The sequence below is a fragment of the Phoenix dactylifera genome, chromosome 7 (assembly GCF_009389715.1).
Source record: "Phoenix dactylifera cultivar Barhee BC4 chromosome 7, palm_55x_up_171113_PBpolish2nd_filt_p, whole genome shotgun sequence".
In the NCBI taxonomy this organism is placed as follows: Eukaryota; Viridiplantae; Streptophyta; class Magnoliopsida; order Arecales; family Arecaceae; genus Phoenix; species Phoenix dactylifera.
Window position 1 is genome coordinate 869,558 of NC_052398.1, and position 20,395 is coordinate 889,952.

At 40.4% G+C, this 20,395-nt stretch overlaps 1 protein-coding gene across 4 annotated transcripts; it reads left to right on the top strand.

The window, feature by feature from the left end:
• Nucleotides 1–1,628: 1,628 nt before the first annotated feature.
• On the top strand, nucleotides 1,629–20,365 carry LOC103715556 (protein ROLLING AND ERECT LEAF 2). Of its 4 annotated transcripts, none has more exons than XM_039127848.1 (10): nucleotides 1,629–4,269; nucleotides 4,424–4,453; nucleotides 5,753–5,805; nucleotides 5,887–6,842; nucleotides 8,228–8,328; nucleotides 9,054–9,216; nucleotides 13,456–14,964; nucleotides 15,108–15,316; nucleotides 15,417–15,640; nucleotides 19,358–20,365. In XM_039127848.1, the coding sequence occupies exons 7-10, from the start codon at nucleotides 13,845–13,847 to the stop codon at nucleotides 19,998–20,000; spliced, it is 2,196 nt and encodes a 731-aa protein (XP_038983776.1). In that variant the 5' UTR covers nucleotides 1,629–4,269; nucleotides 4,424–4,453; nucleotides 5,753–5,805; nucleotides 5,887–6,842; nucleotides 8,228–8,328; nucleotides 9,054–9,216; nucleotides 13,456–13,844; the 3' UTR covers nucleotides 20,001–20,365. The 4 variants fall into 4 exon arrangements, with proteins under 4 accessions (XP_038983776.1, XP_038983777.1, XP_038983775.1 ...); XM_039127849.1 differs by having other exon boundaries at nucleotides 1,629–2,137; nucleotides 4,036–4,453; XM_039127847.1 differs by having other exon boundaries at nucleotides 1,629–4,453; nucleotides 9,066–9,216.
• The last annotated feature ends 30 nt before the right edge of the window (nucleotides 20,366–20,395 follow it).

The window sequence follows — 20,395 nt, forward strand, 5'->3', positions numbered from 1 at the left end:
CTGAACCTCACAGGGTCCGATAGAAACGGACTCGTTACTGCTGTACCCCGCTTGGCTCCAAAGTACTTTTAAATAATATAATAATATATAGTAAAAAAATAGATAATTAGTTTTGATAGAAAGCTGAAAAAATTTATTTGAAAAACTCTATTTTGGAAATTCTTCCTAAAATTACTTTATGAAGTTGGTCGTTCACTTGCTTAGTTCCTATTTAGCATCATTTTTATTATTTTATTATTTTTATTATTTTTTAAAAAATAAAATTAAGATAAAAAATATGTTTAATGCTTTTTTATTTTTTATTTTTAAAAGCACTTTTATAATTTTCAAAAAATAAAAGTAAGAAATTTTTACTTTCTACTTTTTCAAAAATAACAAACTTATGATTTTGTTTTATGACTGATCAAAACCGCTTCTACGGTCATCACCGTCATCTTTACCATTATTGAATTGCTTCTCTTATTGATGCTATCACTACCACTCCCGCTACTGTCGCCGTCTTCACCATATTATTACCGCTATTATTACCACCTCTACCAATATTTTCATAATTATCGCTACATTATTGCCACTATTGTTACTTCCCCACCACATACTCAACATCCTCCAAGTAAGTTGAAGTCCCTCAGCTATCATAAACATAATAGAAATTAAAGGATGAAATAACCATATTGTTATATCCTTATTTGACATTGTTATTGCATAATGAATTTTTGGCATACTGCGATTAATGTTCATTTCTTAAAAAAAAAGAGGAAGGAGGAAAAGCATGCGCACACACAAAAAAAATTCTATTGAAATAAAAATATTTTAATATTAGATTGTATTATTATTTAACACAATGTCGTCACTAAATAGATTCATCATACTAATCATTACTTTATTTCCAAAATAGTAATTATATGGATGAACTAGCCAACTAACAAACATGTTCTACATGACACCTATAAATATCACTGATTCCTAAGGAAGTGCCGGCATGCTAGTATATATTCCATTTTTTTCCCATGGAAATGCATGAATATTTGGTTACCATTATAAAAAGAAGCTAGCAACCTAAGGCTACCATCCATGTAATAGTTAGCAACCTTTAGGTCATCGATGCAAGTAATTCAAAGTCTTTACCAACTAGAAAGGATTTAGGACATCCAAATTAGAAAATCTTAACTAATTGAAAGTCTTTTTCAAGCAGAAAGGATGATTCTGAACAAATATTATTATTCATAGTGCATTGGCACATAAAAATGCATGAAAAAAAGCAAATTCGATCCCATCTTATGTTTTTAAGCTCGTCACATGTACATGTATGTGTATATATTCATGCCTTTTAATTTGTTACATATTATATCGAGCAATCGCTAAGATGGTTAAATTTCTTGAATCTTATCTCTTAAGCAAATCAAGCATAAAATTTATTTGGAAGCAAGGCACCCATATAATAATTAGTGGCCCCATATAGCAAATTTTGTGGCACCAAGAACCAACCTAGGTTTGGCTCAGTTTCGTCGTTTGGCCTGATATATTCGAATTGCAAGTGGGACTATTCAAGTTGGATAGTCAAGCTTGAATATAATGCATGGAATTTGAGCCAAATCTTTAAACGCCGACGTCGCATTGAATCAGATGGTACATCATGGTCATGGTCATGGAAAGTCTCTCAGCTTCTTTTCCCCGCACCTTGCATTGTTATCTAGCAAGAAATCTTCGAACTATTGTTAGAAACCGAAAGGATGCTACGAGTAATTTCTTCGTTGCCCAAACAATGGTGGGTGATCTCGGGCCACCTTCAGATGGCTGATCAGGCTTTTCTTTCTTCCCCTTCCATGGCGTCACAGCCTTACCGAAGAATGAATGAATGGTGGTCTCGCCATCGCCGTCGTCATCGTCATCAACATGCGAGCCAGAAACTGCAGGGAGGCGCGTCCCTACCCAGCCGTTCCTCGTTTTTTACTCCCACCCATCTCCCACCACGCAACCCCGCCCCAAATCCTCCCCCTCCACCCTCGCCCTCCCTCCCTCTCTCTCTCTCTCTCTCTCTCTCTCTCTCTCTGAGCCTTTCGACCCCCCACCTCGATCTCTCTCGGCTATTTCTCTCATCCATTTCCTGTTTATCGATTATATTATCGCGATCACTACGGTGTATAATCTCTATATATGCGCTAAATTAAATCTATTAGCATACACATTGTTTTATTAGCTTCGTTGTTTATCCTGTCGAATGATTTCAATACTGACTTTCTCGACGAGTTTACTGATACCGTCTCCTTTTCTTCTTTTTTAATTGGGATTTATCGATTCTTTTCTTTTCTAGGCAGAATTGCATATTAATCAGCTGATTTGAATTTTTCATGGATACTTGCGAATTATTTTCTAGATGCAAGTTCGGTTCGAGATGATCCGAAGTCGGTAATGTGTTTTTGAGATGTGGATTTCCCGCCACTTTTGGGTTTTATGTTACCTCCAGAAACAGGATTTCAGACATTATTTGGAGGAGCTCGAAGAAGAAAAGAGGGATTTTATCAAACTTTTACTTGATAATTGTGAACAGGCACAGAACCCTAGTTCCGTAACTCTAACCGGGGATTTGAGGAAGCTCCGTTAATTGACACGTAATGACGCACAAGAGGTGGATGCGTCCATATTAACTAGACAATTCTTAAAATACAAGCAGATATCCCTTTCTTCCAGAAGTGGAGAAGAACAAAGCTTCTGATATTTGAATAATTATTTTTCGCAAAGTGAAGTGAATTAAACTTGGAGATATCATGTGGATTTGAGAATGAGAGGGCTATATGAAATTTCGAAACAACAAATGCAAAATATTTTGATGCACTTAGCGAACTGCATCATCAGTAAATACAAAAAGCCCGAGCAGGGCAGAATTCTTTATTACTAGGAGTGGTTGATGCACAGATGTTCAGCCATTGAAGACTGTGAAGTTGGTTTGAGCCAGGCTGCAAAAGCTATGACTGAATTTGGAAGTTCTGCATCTGATACAGCTGATGATATCTGGAAGTAGACATTAGTTTGGATAATGTGAGGGTACTTATTAATCATCAATATAGATATAGCCTGGAGCAATGTATAACATGTGCGAGTAATTGATTCCTCTCCCTGTCGAGTGGTTAGGTACTAATATCCACCCTGTCATGTATAAGACTTGGTGGAGCAGTGTTTTAATGTCATTTGTTCATGTGCTGATTCCTTGGTGTATGCCCCTGACCAAAAATGTTGGTTGCTACTTGGTCCTGCAGTTTTATGCATGGAGGCATGCTTGCCATTTCCTGATCTAGTGCTCTGTTGCTTTTACTATGCTGTCTTTGACTGTGACTTGGAGCATGGCACTGTTTCAACTGTTCCTTGTCTATCCATTCCCTAGATCGCTTGCTTTCTGCTGTTCTTGTTGTGGTAGAAAGCTCCCTTTTTTTTTCTTTTGCTGATATGCAGGGTGCTTAGTGTTTGTGTTATAATTCTCACAGTGAGGAATCGGGATTATTTTGTTGTGAATGAAACTTTAGCTCAAAAGCAAAAAAGTGGCACTAGGAGTTAGGATGATATAGGAGATTAAAATTCAAAACAGCATTACCACTTACTGTTGGAAGTTGAGTTCTCGGGTGGGAAATTCAGAAGGAAAAGAAGATCATGAAACCTACTTTTAAAATGAAAAGGTCAGGTAATAGTTGCAAGGCATAGATCTCATCATTTTAATATATAACTATTTTGATTTTTTTTTTTCAAATTTGAAAATACTTCTGAAGGAAGTTCTTGATGTAGAACTTTTTTCTTATTCTCTTTTGCTATGCCAAAAAACAGTAATAGACACGGACATGCATTTCTGGATTCATGTTTGATTACTGTATTACTGTTGTTTGAAGTATAGCTGATAATATGTTCACTCAGTTTCTCCTTAGCCAAAGTACTATATTTGAAGGATTTCCATGACCATATATGTATGTAGAATGATTTTATCTTATGGTATTTGCTGAACTAAGTCATCAGAGATTTACAGCGACCTGTTAATCTGTTTTTTGCAAGCCCTATGACCCAGGAGGACAATGATCATACTTGAAAGCTTTGCGATCATCTCCTTATAGAAATTTTTGTTCGGTTACCGATCTGTGAATGGGGTCAGATTTCATCTTTCAGTAAGCGCTGAGCTGCTATATTTCGAGGAGAATCTTTGTGGCAAACTGCTACTGTCAGGACCTGGCTTTCGGCTGATCAGAGGAAACGATGGCCCAAACCAATTCCTCAAGGTGTGGGTAGGAGGTGAGTTCTCTGGGTAAGTCAATTTCCTTTTGTTTATTCTGGGGGATATTGCCAGAAAGTTCTACTTTGTTTTCATTCTAGCAAACATGGGAGATATTGCAAGAAAATTTCATTTTTGCCAAAATGGGTCACTTTTTCTTTTTTCCTTTTGCAGAAAATCCATTTTGGACTTTAACAGGCCATTGTAAGTTTATAACCCTATTCTCACGACCACCATAAGATCATTTTCGCATGTTAATCGACCTAAATTACATGTGCATTTGTCCCCTTTCTATTGCACAGTTGCGGCATTGTCGTATTCCATTTAATATAATATAAGTTGAATCTGATAATACAGTCAACTGAAGGCACCTTTCCCTGACCTATGTCCATTGTGTGTTTTAGCTTCTGATATGTGTAAGTCTCACTGGAAAGCAAGGTAGCTAAATAGAACATAATAATCTCAATAATAAAAAAATCTCATTTTGTAAATTATTATGATTGCATGAAATGTGGTACCTGTTGACAGTGTGAAATTATATGCCTCTGTTCTCAATTTCTATACTTCTACTAAAACATATTCATTACATTCTAAAAAAAGTTGTTTCCTGGTTTGTTTTTTCAAGTCATACTCTCTTGCATGTTAAGCTGGTTAGACATATGTTTTCTGCAGCCTGCAGGTCCCTCTTTTCTGACATCTGATTTTGTTCTCATGATTTGAAAATTTTCTATAGGAAAAGCCACAAACACGTCACAATAAATCACCTTGAAAAGTGACTCATGGAATTTTCTGCAAAGGATCTGTGAATGCGAAAAACAAATCATATTGCAAGGTGGGAAGAGGTCTGCTTGCAGAAGGTGAAAGAGAGCCCTCAACAAGCAGTTGGTTGGGAAAACTGTCTGAATATGTGGAACAGAGGGAGAGCCTCCTAAAAAAATTTGGTTTTGGTTGCGTGTAGTTCGGGCTTGGGTTGGGTTTTGGAAGGGGGGGTGGGGGGGTGGGGTTGCAGGGTTCTGAAAATTCAGGGGTTAAGTCAGTAACTAGAGTTAGGCTTTTATAGGGTATTCATATCATGGGGTAAGTCTTCATTTGCACATGTCTTCATTCACAGTTATCCGGGGATAAAATCAGGATAACATCAATATCCCACCCCGAATCCCATTTCCAAACTATACCTAAATGGTAATGTCCCTTGCAGGAATCTTGTATAATATCCACTGTGTTATAGTTAAATGTTTAAAATGGATTTTGTGCATATTGATACAAGTGCAAGCCTTAATAGTAATATGTCACATCTGGAGGCACCATATTGTTCAACTTTTGATGTTTTCCTTCCTAAAGGAGGGAGGTATTAATATGGAATTTTGGATTTTTAGATCAAATATGTTGTCTTGATGTATATCCTACAGGTACGCCTAGTGAATAGGTGTAGTTTTGCTGCTTATAATATGACAAGCATCATGTGATAGAATTTGAACTGAAGGCTTTCTATGTTTTTCGCAGGTGTGCGTAACAGTAGCTGATACCATTGCAATCAAGATGACAAAATTGTGAAGGTTTTGTTGTTTGTGCATTTAATTAGAACCATTCTATTGAAGCAGCATTTTTACTAACTAGCAGTTTATCTAATGTATCAGGAGATATGCAGCCTTATATACCAGATGAATATATTGTTGCATTGGATGGTGAAATTGGCAAACTTCTTGGCCAGATTTACTTGTATCTGAAAGAGCGGCTTGAGCTTTCAATAATGCTGCCTCCATCTAGCATACTTCATGGAACCATAATTGGTTGGTTTTCTATATTTTTCAAAATTTCTGCTACTATGTCTCCTCGATAAGGTATTTAGCAAGTTTGGATTTCATGATATATGCTGTTTTAGTCATTTGCTGTAATTATGGAAATAAGGGTGGCAATGCTTATTCCTTTTGTATTTGGACAAAGATATTTGTATACACAAAAGGGGTAATTGATCACTCATAATTCAGAGTTTTCTGCAGCATGACCCATAGGTTCTTTTTTATTGCATTAAATGAGCATTTTAAACCTTGGAAGTGCACTTGGAGATTGTACTGAGAGGTTTTATATCATTCTTTTTTTAAAAAAAAAATGTTTGCTAATTAGATATTAGGGGAAAAATAAGACCCAGCCTATGATATTATATCACCTAGAAGCAGGGATCACTAAATTATATGACATTGAACCAGTTACTATTTTGTGTTTTTCTTGCTTATTCTCCAGAACACATTAAACTTCAATAGCATGAAACGGTAGAAAGACAATGCTGCTATTGCACCTTCTTGTTGCCACTCATTCAGAATGTCTTAAAAATAGCATGTTTCCGTGATAACAATGTGAAAATTCTGTTTGTTTTTGCTATGTATCTCCAGTGATGCATGTAGTTCTCATTAATCAGCGACCTCTTTTTTTGTTTTTTTTGCTTTTTTTTCTTCAAACGGATCAATTTGTTCCTTGTGGTATGTCAAGGGACAAGGCTTACGAACTTGCTTGCCAGATCTGGCTAGCGGTTATCAACAATTTGGAAGAAAATGAGCTGACATTTTTGCTGCTAAAGCTTCTTGCACAAGGAGATGTAAGCATTGTCATCACCCTTTTATTCACACTCAGTTTGTGCAAGACGGTGCTCTTCGTCTATATTATGATTTTAAAAATATTACTTGCTTTAAGATATGGCCGCATATTTAAATCAGATGTCACATTTCCTCAAAACAAGATAACCTTTAGAAAGCAAATTTGCAGTCTTTCAACCATATAGCCACGACATCTTTTAGAGCTAGTTTTCACCATATGGCATTTATGACAATGGGGTTTGTAGAGCAACTTAATATACCTCCTTTTGAATTGGGACAAGGAAGAGGAAGTTGACATTCAATATCGGGGTGTATGCATCCATATATGCTTTTTGTGCTATATGCCAAATCTGGTATTGTGTAGAGGCAAGGTTTTCAATCTCGGTACTAAATCCTTCTACCTAGTGGTTCGCATTCATATTATGGAAAATATCGTGTATAGGTTGTTATTCAATATCTTGCCACATATTATTTTAGTAACTCTGTAGCAAGGAATTAAGTGCTGACCATGCCATGCTATGTTAACTAGGTGCTGGTTTGGGTAAACACATGTGCCACGATAACCTACTTATCACAGGGTATCAACCCATGGTGGCCCATATGAATACATATCAGTTCGATAAGGGTCAATATGGGTCAATACCACTCGGTGTCGAGCCTTATTTGATTTTTTTTTTTTGGCACGGCACATATTGTTCAAGGCAGCCCCATTGAATCCTTGTTTTATAGTCGGTGACTTAACAAAGTCATGGCATTGAGATGCCAGCTGCACCAACTATGTGCAGGTTTATATTTTCTAGATGTCAGATCCATGGAATTGCAAACCATTCATTATGACCTTATTAAAGCACTTATAATATGTACAGGAGAATGTTAAAGCTAGGAAATTATCCGTGCTTAGCTTAGCGAGATGAGCATGTTTGCTACCTAAAAGATCATTTCACTTTGTTGCCTCTTCCTCTGTAGCTTGCATAAAACAGTTGACGTCCCCATGTTCTTTAGAACCGTTAACGAATTGCAGCTTGCTGGCATGAGCCAGAATTGGCTGTTATTGATAACCAAACAATGTAACTGGCTGCGGGATTCACTTATCTTCTCTTCAGTATAGATTTTGTATGCGGAAGGAAGCCAAGATAAAGAGAAACATTCACATTCTATGAAGCAACACGACAGCAATCTCTCTCTCTCTCTCATATCCCTGTATATGAAATACAGACAGCACATTTTCAACAGTCGTATCATTTTTCTTTAGTGTCAATGTCAAAATATCCTCCTTGGATCTTCATCTTGAACAGTAGTCAGATTGATGAGTTCATTCGGAATATTGTTATTCCTTGCCTCTTATCTCCCGTATACTTTTGGGTTACTTTTTATGACAAATCTGCAGATGCCACGCCCCCTCCACAACGTATGCAGCGGCATTGCAGTGTCAGCTCGGGACATTGGAGACGAGACGGATCCCGTCATTAATCCTGAAATGGAGGAGAGGTAAGATTGCTGTCTCCTAACAGGTCAGGCCTTGGTCGGTTCGGGCCTGGCAGGGAAGACCCAGGCCAAGACCCAGGCCTTTAACCTTTTGGACGGTTGAACTCGGGGTTTGGAGTTCAGATCCGAAGCTAGGTCGGGCTGGGCTCAGACTGAGAAATTTCGTTTGTCATCAAAGCTAACCCTGGCCTGAACCTGGCCCAACCCGATATTTTCCTCAGGTCTAAAAACAAGTGGTGGGGAAATGGGTCTCCACTCGTTTCTCGCGTGACCTTTGTTGTTCTTAGAGGCAAGCATGTGTATGTCTCCTGACATGTAATTTGATAGGCAGAGAAAATTTCAGCTGAGGGTAATCCCTGACCACCGATCATGGTCATGGAAAGACCTTGTTCATTCCTACCCCTTTCAAAAATCAGACTGTTGCTATAGAAAATGTATAAGCTTAGTATTGACTCGAAGCAGACCTTTGTTCTCCCACCATTTGATAAATAAATAAGTTCATGGTTTGCAAGGACAAGCAAATTGTGACCTGTTGTTACCTAAAACTAACATGTACGCTTGAATGCTCTGCATTCTCCTTTAAGAATGCAAGATGGGACCTTGCTTCTCTCGTCTTTGCGTAAGGCTGCACGAGTTTTTCTTTTGAGGATGTTGCTTTTGCCATGATTGCAGTCTTACTCTGGTGTTTTGGTGTAATATTCTGTTGGTTATTTTGATGCACCTGTCAGTGTTCTATTCAGCTGGCAGGCCTCGGGATGATCGAAAGATTGTACTAAACTACCTTTCCGCATTTTGAGGTTGATCTGCTTCACTATCACAGAGTATTTATCTCGCCACCTCTTGACTGTCGTAGACTTCCTTTACACCTGCAAGATGGCGCGTGACTAGAAGGTAGAGTGACATTCGACTAATTTATCTTTTACTGTATTACTTAAGTTTTCTAGCACCTTAATCAGACTAATTTATCTATTAATCGAGTTTTCTAGCAGCTTCTTTTTGTAGAAAGGAGCTTGTCGCCTATGAAGATTTTATGAACTTTATTGTTCAACACTTTCTTTTTTCTTTTTCAAGTTTTGAGCATATAAAACGCGTTGGAGGAAGGGTCCATGCCTATCTTATTTAATTGGCTTTATGTGGATCGTTAACAAACAGTTAGAACAACTAGTTGCATAAAATCACTGTAGTTAACACCCACAATTTGGATAGTTATGGACAAACTTGCAAGTTATATAGTAACAATGAGATTTGCAAGCTCATTAGTTGTGCAGATCTTGCCATTGTGGCAGCTTGTAAGGGGTACCGGCTTTTAATTTTGTATTATACCCATCTATGTGCATTTGGATGTGCCCTTAAATTGAAGTTTGATATAGAGGTCCATCTACCTGTCATTAAAGAAAGAAAGAAAAAAAATCTAAGATTCCTCATGCGCCCTGGAAGCAGGGCATGGTTAAGGAGTCAGGTTGTTTCCAACAAACCCATGCATCCGATATGAGGTTAACACTAGCCCTTAATCACCCGGTCATAAGAATAGTCAGATATTATGCTTAGATGGGGAAAGGATTGCACCACATGCATGGTATAAACAGCCATTCCATATTTTACATTGAGGGCACAATGCTATGGAAGGCCTCAGCTGATTATTCTTATTCTAATCTTTCTGTGAGTTGTGAGATTTTAGATTTATAAGTTACTGCAAACTCTATATAAATCATGTCCATTTCATATCTTGATCATATTCTCACCACCATCGCGATTTTTTTTCCGATAAAAAAAAATGTTATTACTGATTCACATAATTATACATAACTCAAAATCATCAAAATTATAGCGATATATGCTTCATTCTTCTTTTTTTTCATATAAACAAGGACTTTTGTTTGAGAGTATGTAATGTCATTAACCACTCGAAAAATGAGACTAGCTTTTATCTCAAGCTATTACAATCTTCATGGGCCAAAATTTTGATGCACGATGTTTCGGCCGAGATGGTTTAGTAAATAACTGTGCCTCCAGGGGCAATTGATGGGTACTCTTTGTTTTAGATGGAACGGAACGAATCTTTTCGGGTGGTTCTATATACACCCCCCCTATTGCTCAGGACACCCCCCAAAAATTAAAAAAAAATTAAATACTCTCTACACCCCCCCATTTGCTAAGGACACCCCTAAAAAATTAAAAATTCTTAAATTACCCCCCACCCTTCCCACCCCCTCACCTAAATTGCTCTCTACACCCCCCAAACCCCCCCCACCCCGCTCTTCCCCTCCAAAACACCCGCCGGCGGAGGAGGAGGGGGGAGGCGGAGGAGGAGGACGGGGAGGCGGAGGGAGGCGGAGGGGGAGGTGGGGGATGGGGAGGAGGAGGAAGGAGGACGGGGAGGTGGGGGAAGAGGAGTGAGAGGAGGTGGCGGAGGAGGAGGGGGGAGGCGGAGGAGGAGGACGGGGAGGTGGAGGGGGAGGTGGAGGGGGAGAACGGGGAGGTGGAGGGGAGGACGGGGAGGTGGAGGGGAGGAGGGGGGAGGTGGGGGATGGGGAGGAGGAGGAAGGAGGACGGGGAGGTGGGGGATGGGGAGGAGGAGGAAGCGGGCGCAGGGGGGAGGGGGGGAGGAAGACGAGGCGGAGGAGGAGGGGGGAGGCGGAGGAGGAGGACGGGGAGGCGGAGGGGGAGGTGGGGGATGGGGAGGAGGAGGAAGGAGGACGGGGAGGTGGGGGAAGAGGAGTGAGAGGAGGTGGTGGAGGAGGAGGGGGGAGGCGGAGGAGGAGGACGGGGAGGTGGAGGGGGAGGACGGGGAGGTGGAGGGGAGGACGGGGAGGAGGGGGGGAGGTGGGGGATGGGGAGGAGGAGGAAGGAGGACGGGGAGGTGGGGGATGGGGAGGAGGAGGAAGCGGGCGCAGGGGGGAGGGGGGGAGGAAGACGAGGCGGAGGGGTGATGGGGGAGGCGGAGGAGGAGGAGGAGGAGGCGGAGGAGGAGGACGGGGAGGTGGGGGATGGGGAGGAGGAGGAGGAGGGGGAGGGGTGATGGGGGAGGCGGAGGAGGAGGAGGAGGAGGCGGCAGTGAGGAGGAGGGGGAGGGGAGGAGGCGGCAGTGAGGCGGAGGAGGAGGAGGAGGAGGAGGAGGGGGAGGGGAGGAGGCGGCAGTGAGGCGGAGGAGGAGGAGGAGGAGGCGGCAGTGAGGAGGAAGGGGGGGTGTACTGAGAAAATTTCAAGGGCAATATGGTAATTACACTAAAGGTTAGTTTGGGTATTTTTTTTTTGGTTTTTGGGGGGTGTCCTTAGCAATAGGGGGGGTGTATATAGAACCACCCAATCTTTTCCTCTTTTGCTTTTCCAGCCTACACAAAATTCTACTTTGCCCTTTAGAAAATTCCGAATGCCTTCCCCTACTTTCCCAAACCTTTAACAAATACTAATACTATTTTGTTAACTATAACACCTTTCTAATCCCACAGATATCTCAAAAATCTCCGCACTAAATGCAGAATCAAACGCTCTTTTTTACCGTTAAATTCCCTACCGACAAAATTACTACTTTACCCAAGTCTTCATCAAAATATTTCGCATTTCTAAACGACTGGAAAAAGAAGTGTTGGAGAGGAACATAAATAAACGTCCGGAGAGCCGAACCACATGGTACGGTAACGTTCGACTTTTTTTTGTTTCCATAATAGCCATCTGCGTGCATCCCCTGTTAGTCTTACACACAGACACACGTTGTGACTCCGGCTACAATAAAGGTCGACCACAGCCGTCTGATGAGAGAACGAACTAGGATGGATTACAACTTACAAGGTTCCTCTTGGTAACTGATAAATAGGACGGTTTTTTCCATTTTATTGAACCTTAGGGGCAGTGTTTATGACAAGTGTCATACTCTTGGCCTGCCTACCCTCTCTCTCTGTTTTTTTAATGTGCTCCTCCCTCTCATTCGCTGGAATTCTTCTCTGAGCTCATCTGACTGCTCTCTCCCCCTCGCTCTCTCTCTCTTATAGTCTTCTGTCTCTCTTTTTTTTTTATCGAGGATTAAGTGTTCTTCTTCCCGCCTGAGTGAATCGGGTTAGTTTTGATCTCATTTGGATAAAAAATTGATTTTTTTAATATTATCAGAAGGTCTGGTTTCAAAGTTCGAGAGCAGCAATGCCTTCATTAGAAAAAAAAGAGAAAAGTCTTGGTTATCTTTTTGCGCTTTCGAATTCCTTCGTCTTTTACTTTTTTTTCTGGGGGTATGAACAGCTCGGTGGTTGTAAAATCCATTAAATGGGGTTTTAACTGTTCATCTCTTGTAGATTTTCCCATTGTTATATCTTTATAATATCAACAGTAGAATATCAGCATTCCCATGTTGTTAGCATAGCGTCTTAAAGCTTTGTCATTTTTTGTGTCATTTCAGTAATCAGATCCCATCTCCTTTAACTTTTTCTTGATAATATGCACAGGACTGCCGTTGGTTTCTGATGTCCGTGGGCTTAAAGACCCCCCATTTTTATCTGACATAAGGTCCTTGATGGAACTGAATGCTAGTGCCTTCACAAAATAGTGGCGTTCTGAACATTTTTGCTTTTGATTTTTATCTTCTCTTGCTATTCTGGGGTTTTACTTGTGTGGCTTACCTATGTTAGCCTCCTTTTTTCCACTTGTATTTCAAGAGGTATTGGTATATGTCAATTTCATATGATTCCTACCTTGTTTTACTTCTGCGAATATTTAGTCCTCTGTTGCTGCATCATGAGTTGTTCTTCATCGCGTGGGTGTGTCTTTTCTATTTCCTCACACATCAAGTGCTTCTTTTTCTGTTATTTCCTTTGCGAAATACTTCTCCAAGCATTTTTTTTCTATCTTTACTTGAAGTTGCATCTTCTCCAGGCTTTACTTGTTATAGGTCCTTGTATCACAATCATGCTCTTTTTTTGTTGTTTTGTGTTTCATTTGTACTTTTTTCAGCATCATCCCCCCTGCTTTTGGAACAATGCTCTTGTAGTTCGCACCTTTCATCTCTTCAATCATTTCAGAATCTAGTTGTCCAATTAAATCTATTGTCCAGACTCCAGAGGAACTATTATCAAACTGATTTGTCATTGCTCCTTTTTGAAAGCCCAAACGCTAACCCTTCTATTTTCTTGTTTCACTGTCCAGGAGGGCAGCCATTTGTGGTGGTTCGAGGTCAAGAACAGTTTTATTTTGAGAAAGCTGCAGGAAAGGATTTGAATGAGAGGAAAGCAATTTTTCAGAAAAATTTTCCATCCAAAGTCTTCTTTGAGTAACTTCTAAATTAAGCAAGGAACCATAAAGGTGTTGCTTCCACTGAAGTTTGTTTTGTCACCTTTATGCATTCGATGATAAATGCCACGGAGAATCTTTCGTCTCCATTCTTGCAGCAGTAGCTGTGTGCGATTTTCTCCGATCAAAGATGTGTATGAAACAGTACAAAAAGATCCTATGAATTTGGTCGGAGATCGGCACATTTTGGCACGTAACGCTGGTTTCAGTTGAGGCCTGAAGGATTCATAGACAATTTTGGAGAGATGGGATGTTATACTTCAAGATTGGAAGATGAAGAAGCTGTCCAGCTCTGCAAGGATAGAAGAAATTTGATGAAGCAGGCTGTTGAGCAGCGAATCTGCTTTGCTTCTGCGCATGTTGCTTACATCCAGTCGCTGAAACGAGTCTCATGTGCTCTTCGAAATTATGTTAATGGAGATGAACATCATGACTTCTTTGATTCATACACAACTCCTCCTTTCACACCTGTGAAAAGATTGAGCCCAAAAATCATAGGCATTCCATTGAAGTCCTGTTGCCTGACACCAAACCAGTCAGACAAGAGCTCCATTCATGCGGCAAAATTCTTGAGATCACGTGGGAATCCATCGGTAGCAGTCGAGGAGTGGCCCGACTCTCCAGAAACTGTGAGAATTGATTCTTATTACACTGCAGACCACAACGAAATTGATGGTTTTTTCGCTACACAGGCTTCACCAGTGAGATCATTCTTCTCTTCTTCTTATGATGGACCAAGCTACCCACCACCATCACCTCAAAATTCACAGTGGGACTTTTTTTGGAACCCTTTCTCATCAATGGATACATATGGATATCCCTACAGTTGCAGCTTTGACCAGATAGTAGGTGATGATGAGCATGCAGGTTTAAGGCAGCTAAGGGAGGAAGAAGGCATTCCAGAATTGGAAGAACAAGGAATAAGAGAAGAAGAGGAAGAAGAGGAAGAGGAAGAAAAAGAACTTATGGAGGGAGAAATAAACGATGAGAGATCTAAAGATGACTCAAACCCTACTAGGGTGACAGTTAAAAGTGACGATCCTCCTAAAGCCAACATCAAATCTAATACAGTTCACAAAGTGAAGGAACTTCAGTCGAAGAGAGTGAAGAGTGTTAAAGTATCAGAAGCACCCAAAGCTGTAAAACTCGAGGTGACTAGAGAGGAGGTGGAGGAAAATAGAGCAGCTGCAGAAGAACAAACCCCTGGTTTTACGGTATATCTAAATCGAAGACCAACGAGCATGGCAGAGGTCATGAAAGACATTGAGAACCAGTTTGTGAGGATTTGTGATTCTGCTCATGAGGTTTCAGTGATGCTGGAAGCAAGCAGAGCCCAGTACTCTTCAAGTTCAAGGGAACTTGCTGGTACATTCATCGAGCCATTAACATCAGTCTTTATCTTCTGTTAGTGATATTAACAAATTCGTGAAGTCTCCCCAAAATTATTTCATGCATTTCTATTTATTTTGGCTTTAAAATCAAGTGATGCATTTTGGGTTTTAATGCAGTTAGAACATTGAACCCAGTTTCCTTGTTTCGTTCTGCATCATCGTACTCATCATCTTCAAGGTTCGTTCAGGCTTCTTCCAGCTCAAGAAATGATGGCTATGAAAGCAGCAGTGATTACTCAATGGAAACTTGTATGATATCTGGAAGCCACCAGTCCACATTGGATAGGTTGTATGCATGGGAGAAGAAATTATATGATGAAGTGAAGGTAATTGTATTTTTCACGAACAAACTTAGGTGAAAAAGTAAGTCATGTATATTGTGTGGAATTTTTACTGACATATAGCTTTATCTCCTCCTGTTGGCAGGCTGGAGAGCGTATAAGAATAGCATATGAGAAGAAATGCCTGCAACTAAGGAACCAAGATGTGCATGGGGAGGCGCCTTCTGCTGTTTATAAGACAAGAGTAACAATAAGAGATCTTCATACCCAGTTACAAGTTTCTATACATTCAGTTGAGTTGGTGTCAAAAAGAATTGAAATTTTAAGGGATGAGGAGTTGCACCCACAGCTTAGGGAGTTGATACAAGGGTATGTCTCTATATTCTTGCTTCATTTTTTGAGCATATAATTTGGTAAAACTCATACAATTAATTATACTACAATTAAAGTATAACCTCATGCTCTTCAGACTAAATATTAAGTACTAAACAAGATAGCATTTGCCATTTGACTTAGAACAAACAAGTATTACTTGGACTACATTTTTTGAATGAGCAAGAACCTGTCTTAAGCTTATGGAGAGCATATCACCGGAGCCAGGTATGATGATCCATTATCATGTTGAATAAAATGATATATGCATATAGACAGCAAACCAGTACACTCTACATAAATTCACAATTAGGCATAAATGGTTGCAGTCCTATTGAGTACAACAGGAAAACAAATTAACAAGGTGACCATGATTATCATTTCATCTGCTACAAAACATTATTCATTTGTCTTACTGTGAACTTGCACTTAGTTGGTATTAAGGTGCTCTTTATTACATCTCAAGTATCATTGCATACCAACTCAAATAAGTCCGGGAAGGTTGTTAGGAACCTTGTTGTATGATTCATTGATTTAAACATGCATTTGATATATTCGGTGAACTAGGTTTTCATGCTTTCTATAATCATGCGTTATATTCTTGAGTAGTGTATAGTCATTTGCGTGATTCTGAGATTTCTATTCTTCTAGGAAAAGTTCATAGTTCCCATAGATGATGGATGTCACAGAATAGCTTACTTCCTAATTTAAGAACACTCCCTTTTCCTGCCTGATGCATTATTGGCCACAGAGGTTTGAAGTGTTGAATCCTTTTCCATTCATTCCTACAAAAAAAATTACCTACTTGTTTGACACAATCCATTTCAAATTCAGCTTCTCTCTTTTTTTCTATAACCCTTTGGATTGTAATCCAAGCCCCTTAAATATTTCAAATGAGGCAGTCTTTAGAGGTAACAAAGGAGGAAAGTGGAGTGAAAAATTATGTAGGGTTACTGCATTAGAAAAGTAACTAAGAGGTCATAATAGTATAAAGATAAGCAGCTTGCTTACAATAACTTTTTTGGACATACAGATCTAAAATGATTAACGAAAATAAATGTGAACTTTGAGGCTTACATTGATCCAGCAATCAAACTTAGAAGAAGATCAGAAATGCATTTCGAGTACCATTTAGTAAAAGGTTTTGCAAGGAGAAAACTCCTAAAGATAGGGGAATTTTGATATAGAATTAGATAACAATCAAGAGGATGCTTTAGTAAAGATACCGCATAGAAGGAAGGTGTGAATTGTGAGGGCCACTTGGAAACTAACAGCAGCATCACAAGTTGTAGGATGATAATGTTGGTTTAACTGACTCATTTATCACATGAAATCCTGAACATTTTGAACATAAGAACATAAAAAAAATCTAATGACATGGGACAGAACATATTTAATGCCAGTAAAAGAATGAGGTGATTAAATTTTTGAACCTGCAAATTAATTTGTGAGGCTTGCCTTCAAGCTAACACCCTATAGAAGAGGGTGGGATCAAAAGTAATGGTGATTTCTTTGAGGTCAGTTTGACTTTATCACAGGAAGTTTAACCATTAAAGCTAGTTTATCCCAAGGCAGGTGATCAAAAAATTTAGAGAGAAAGGATTCTCCATATAGCATTTTGCTGATCTGATGAAACTGTGGAATGAAGTTACAGCTCAACATGGACTGCTAGAAACTCCATATGGCTTCTATAGACTTGGAAAGCATATAATAGTGTTACAAGCGGTGAAACATTTAGCGGTCGTAAGGAGAGACATTCTATAGTGGACCGGAGCTGGGCATAGCAGTGGCGAGCTTGTGGAAGTGAATGATGATAAAAGGAGGAAGGGCAAAGTTATGGAAATGAGAGAAAACTTAGTGAATTGCACTTTTAGGCCAAGAGCTGCTTACGAAATAATTGATATGGTATCATCATGATAAGCTGTCTATAAACCAATTCAAGTGAGCTCTGAAAAAGATAAGACCCGAAAAATCTTGGGCGGATAATGATAGATAGCAAGGCGATTCATTAGGATTAAGAACAAAAAATGACTTCAGATTTAGAAGAAGGAAAATCCGAGACTCACTAATGAAAGAAGAGACTGGTAGTATCTTGAAGATCTAAATGTATGAAACAGAAACTGATGTTAGCATGATGTTTCTAATGATACCATGAAATTTAGGTGGTCCTCAGGCCCCTATTGTATGATATGGTGCGAGTTAAAAGAGCCAAGCTGCTAAGAATGGAAGCGGAAAGCTCCATTTGTATGCTAGGCAGTGCATACCGCTAGTAGAGCACGTCTAAGCAGTTTGACACAGTTTGACTAAAGTTAATAAAATCAGGTTTGTTTTGATTTGGAAAGTGAAGTTGCGCACTGCAATCCACAGAGCAAGTTAAGATTCCTTTTCTTTTCTCAAGCAATGCTTTTTTTCCCGAAAAAAAAAAAGACTAGAGAAGTCATGTGGGACGGGATCTTGAAGCAATAATCAATCATTATAATATAAAAAATGCAGGAGGCAATGATTGGACACAAATGAAATCCTGAACAGGATTTGGCACTTCAGGTGCTCGAAAACAATAATTTTCTTGAGATATCCAGGAAGTTTGAAGCAATGCAGTATATGGAATGACCAAATTGAAGATTGCTTTAAGGTTGTTGCATTTGTGAGCCACTCTTGCGGACAAACTAAGGTTGATCCACATATTATAATTCCACAATTTGAATTTCCTTAGAGGAAAAAAAGAAGGTAAAGCATGCGACAAGAACTGGGACAAATATGCTATTTTGCAAAGAATGCAGAACAGAAAGTTAGGCAGGTAGTTCCATCCATCGACCAAGGAATGGCTGGAAAATGTCACTTTCCTTCACATACCAATGTTCTTTCATAGTTCATACTAATATCATTTTCAACCCATGGACCATGGCCAGATACCGAACATCCTATACTCAGTAAAGTAAGTACCCAATTCATTCCCTGATTAAATTGAACTTTCCTCACTCTCAAAACATCAAGTGATATCGAAAAGGGATTCGACCATCCATGCTGCAACTCTGGTGGAAGGCCTAACTAAGTAACTAGTGCAACAGACGACATAAGAATGAGTAATATTTTGCATTTAGCTGATTCTCGAAAAGGTTTTTAAGGTCAAAACCTTATTTGTATGCAGTTTTCTAGCTAACAACAATCATGAAATGATGAACTCCTCTTTTTTTAATTTTTGGTCGAGATGAACTACAATTTCCGTTACTTAATACATGCTCTTGCAAAGAAGGTTGCAGAATATCAGATACTGACTCAATTCTATTCACTAAATACGATCAGCACAAAGCTGTTGATAGACTCATCGGATAATCATTCATAGCTTGCATGCAGTCCACATTCTGCTATTATTATTAATACCAAAGTACTTATTAAAAAATATTAGATATGGACAATATTTATCCTTTGTTCCATCTGTGTTCATCCTCTTGTTTTGTTGTATGACTCGATCCACTTTCTAACAAAGTAATATTTTAAGACTTGGAGTATGAATGGAAGACATGCACGTGATATGGTAGGCCCCCTACCTAGCGGAAGTACAGCAAATGATATCCGTTCGATGTGTGTGTCCTTCTTTGCAAGGTCCAGATTGGTGGGCCCCAAACCCCCACCCCAACCTCCGGGCGTATGTTAGCGTCCTCAAGCCGGGCAAGTTAGCATGAGTCCTTGATTCTTGATTCTTCTGGAGCGCAGGTTAGCGAGGATGTGGAGGACGATGGCGGATTGCCACCGGATCCAGAAGCGCACGATAGAAGAGGCCAAGCTGCTCCTCCTCTCCTCCTCCTCCTCTGCCGCCGCTGCGAAGCCCTCGGAGGCGGCGAGAGCGGCCCGTTCAGCTGCCGCACTCGAGGCGGAGCTTCGGAACTGGAGGTCCTGCCTAGAGGCCTGGATTGCGGCCCAGCGGGCCTACGCCCGCGCCCTCGCCGGCTGGGCCCTCCGGTGCGACGGGAGCGGCGGCGCGGAGGCTCGGTCGCCGCGGGGGGAGCGGCGATCGTCGTCGGGCCGGGGGCCGCTGGCCTTCGGGGCGTGCGTGCAGTGGTCGCGGGTGCTGGAGTCGGTGAGCGAGGCGCAGGTGGTGGACGGCCTGGATTTCTTCGCAGCGGGGATGGGGTCGGTGAGCGGAGCGCAGCGGCGGAGCGGGGAGGGGGAGGGGGAGGGGGAGGTGGAGGTGGAGGTGGAGGGGGGGCCCTGGATGACCCCGGAGAAGGTGGCGGAGGTCGCCAGGAGGGTGCTGTGCGCGGGGATATCGGTCGCCGTTAGCTCGCTGACGGAGTTCGCCGTTAGCTCCGCGGAGGGATACGAGTCGCTGGTCAAGCGGTGCGGGGAGGGGATGTAATTTTGTTTTGGTGGCTTTTCTCAGCGGGTGGTCGTGAGGATTGTAATTAATGATTGCTGTGGCGGTGTTGTTTTATTCTATTTTCTTTTTCTTTTTTAATTTGTGTCGATTAGCGCTGTTTTGAGATATGTTTTTGGGAATTTTTTGCAATTGCAATTTGGGAGTTTACGCTGCGCTTGGGGAGCTCGTCCTTCTCTGGATTAAAAGCAGTACCAGCATCTTTACGCCTAATCATTATCTTTTTGATACTATTTTTTACCGGAAGCTTTTTGGACCCGTTTTGCCAAGAGAAAAGGACAGGAGAAATTATGATCAATTAAAAGAAATGAAAGACATGTTTCTTATTTAGTTAAAATTTTCATAAATATGCGATAAAAAAACATTTTTTATATATT

What these genes read in the sequence shown, in the direction of transcription:
- LOC103715556 (XM_039127847.1), top strand. Translation starts at nt 13,845, where the DNA reads ATGGGATGTTATACTTCAAGATTGGAAGATGAAGAAGCTGTCCAGCTC. An exon ending in AAGTTCAAGGGAACTTGCTG is followed by an intron (nt 14,965 to 15,107) that starts GTACATTCATCG and finishes GTTTTAATGCAG; the next exon opens with TTAGAACATTGAACCCAGTT. An exon ending in CTTAGGGAGTTGATACAAGG is followed by an intron (nt 15,641 to 19,357) that starts GTATGTCTCTAT and finishes TCTGGAGCGCAG; the next exon opens with GTTAGCGAGGATGTGGAGGA.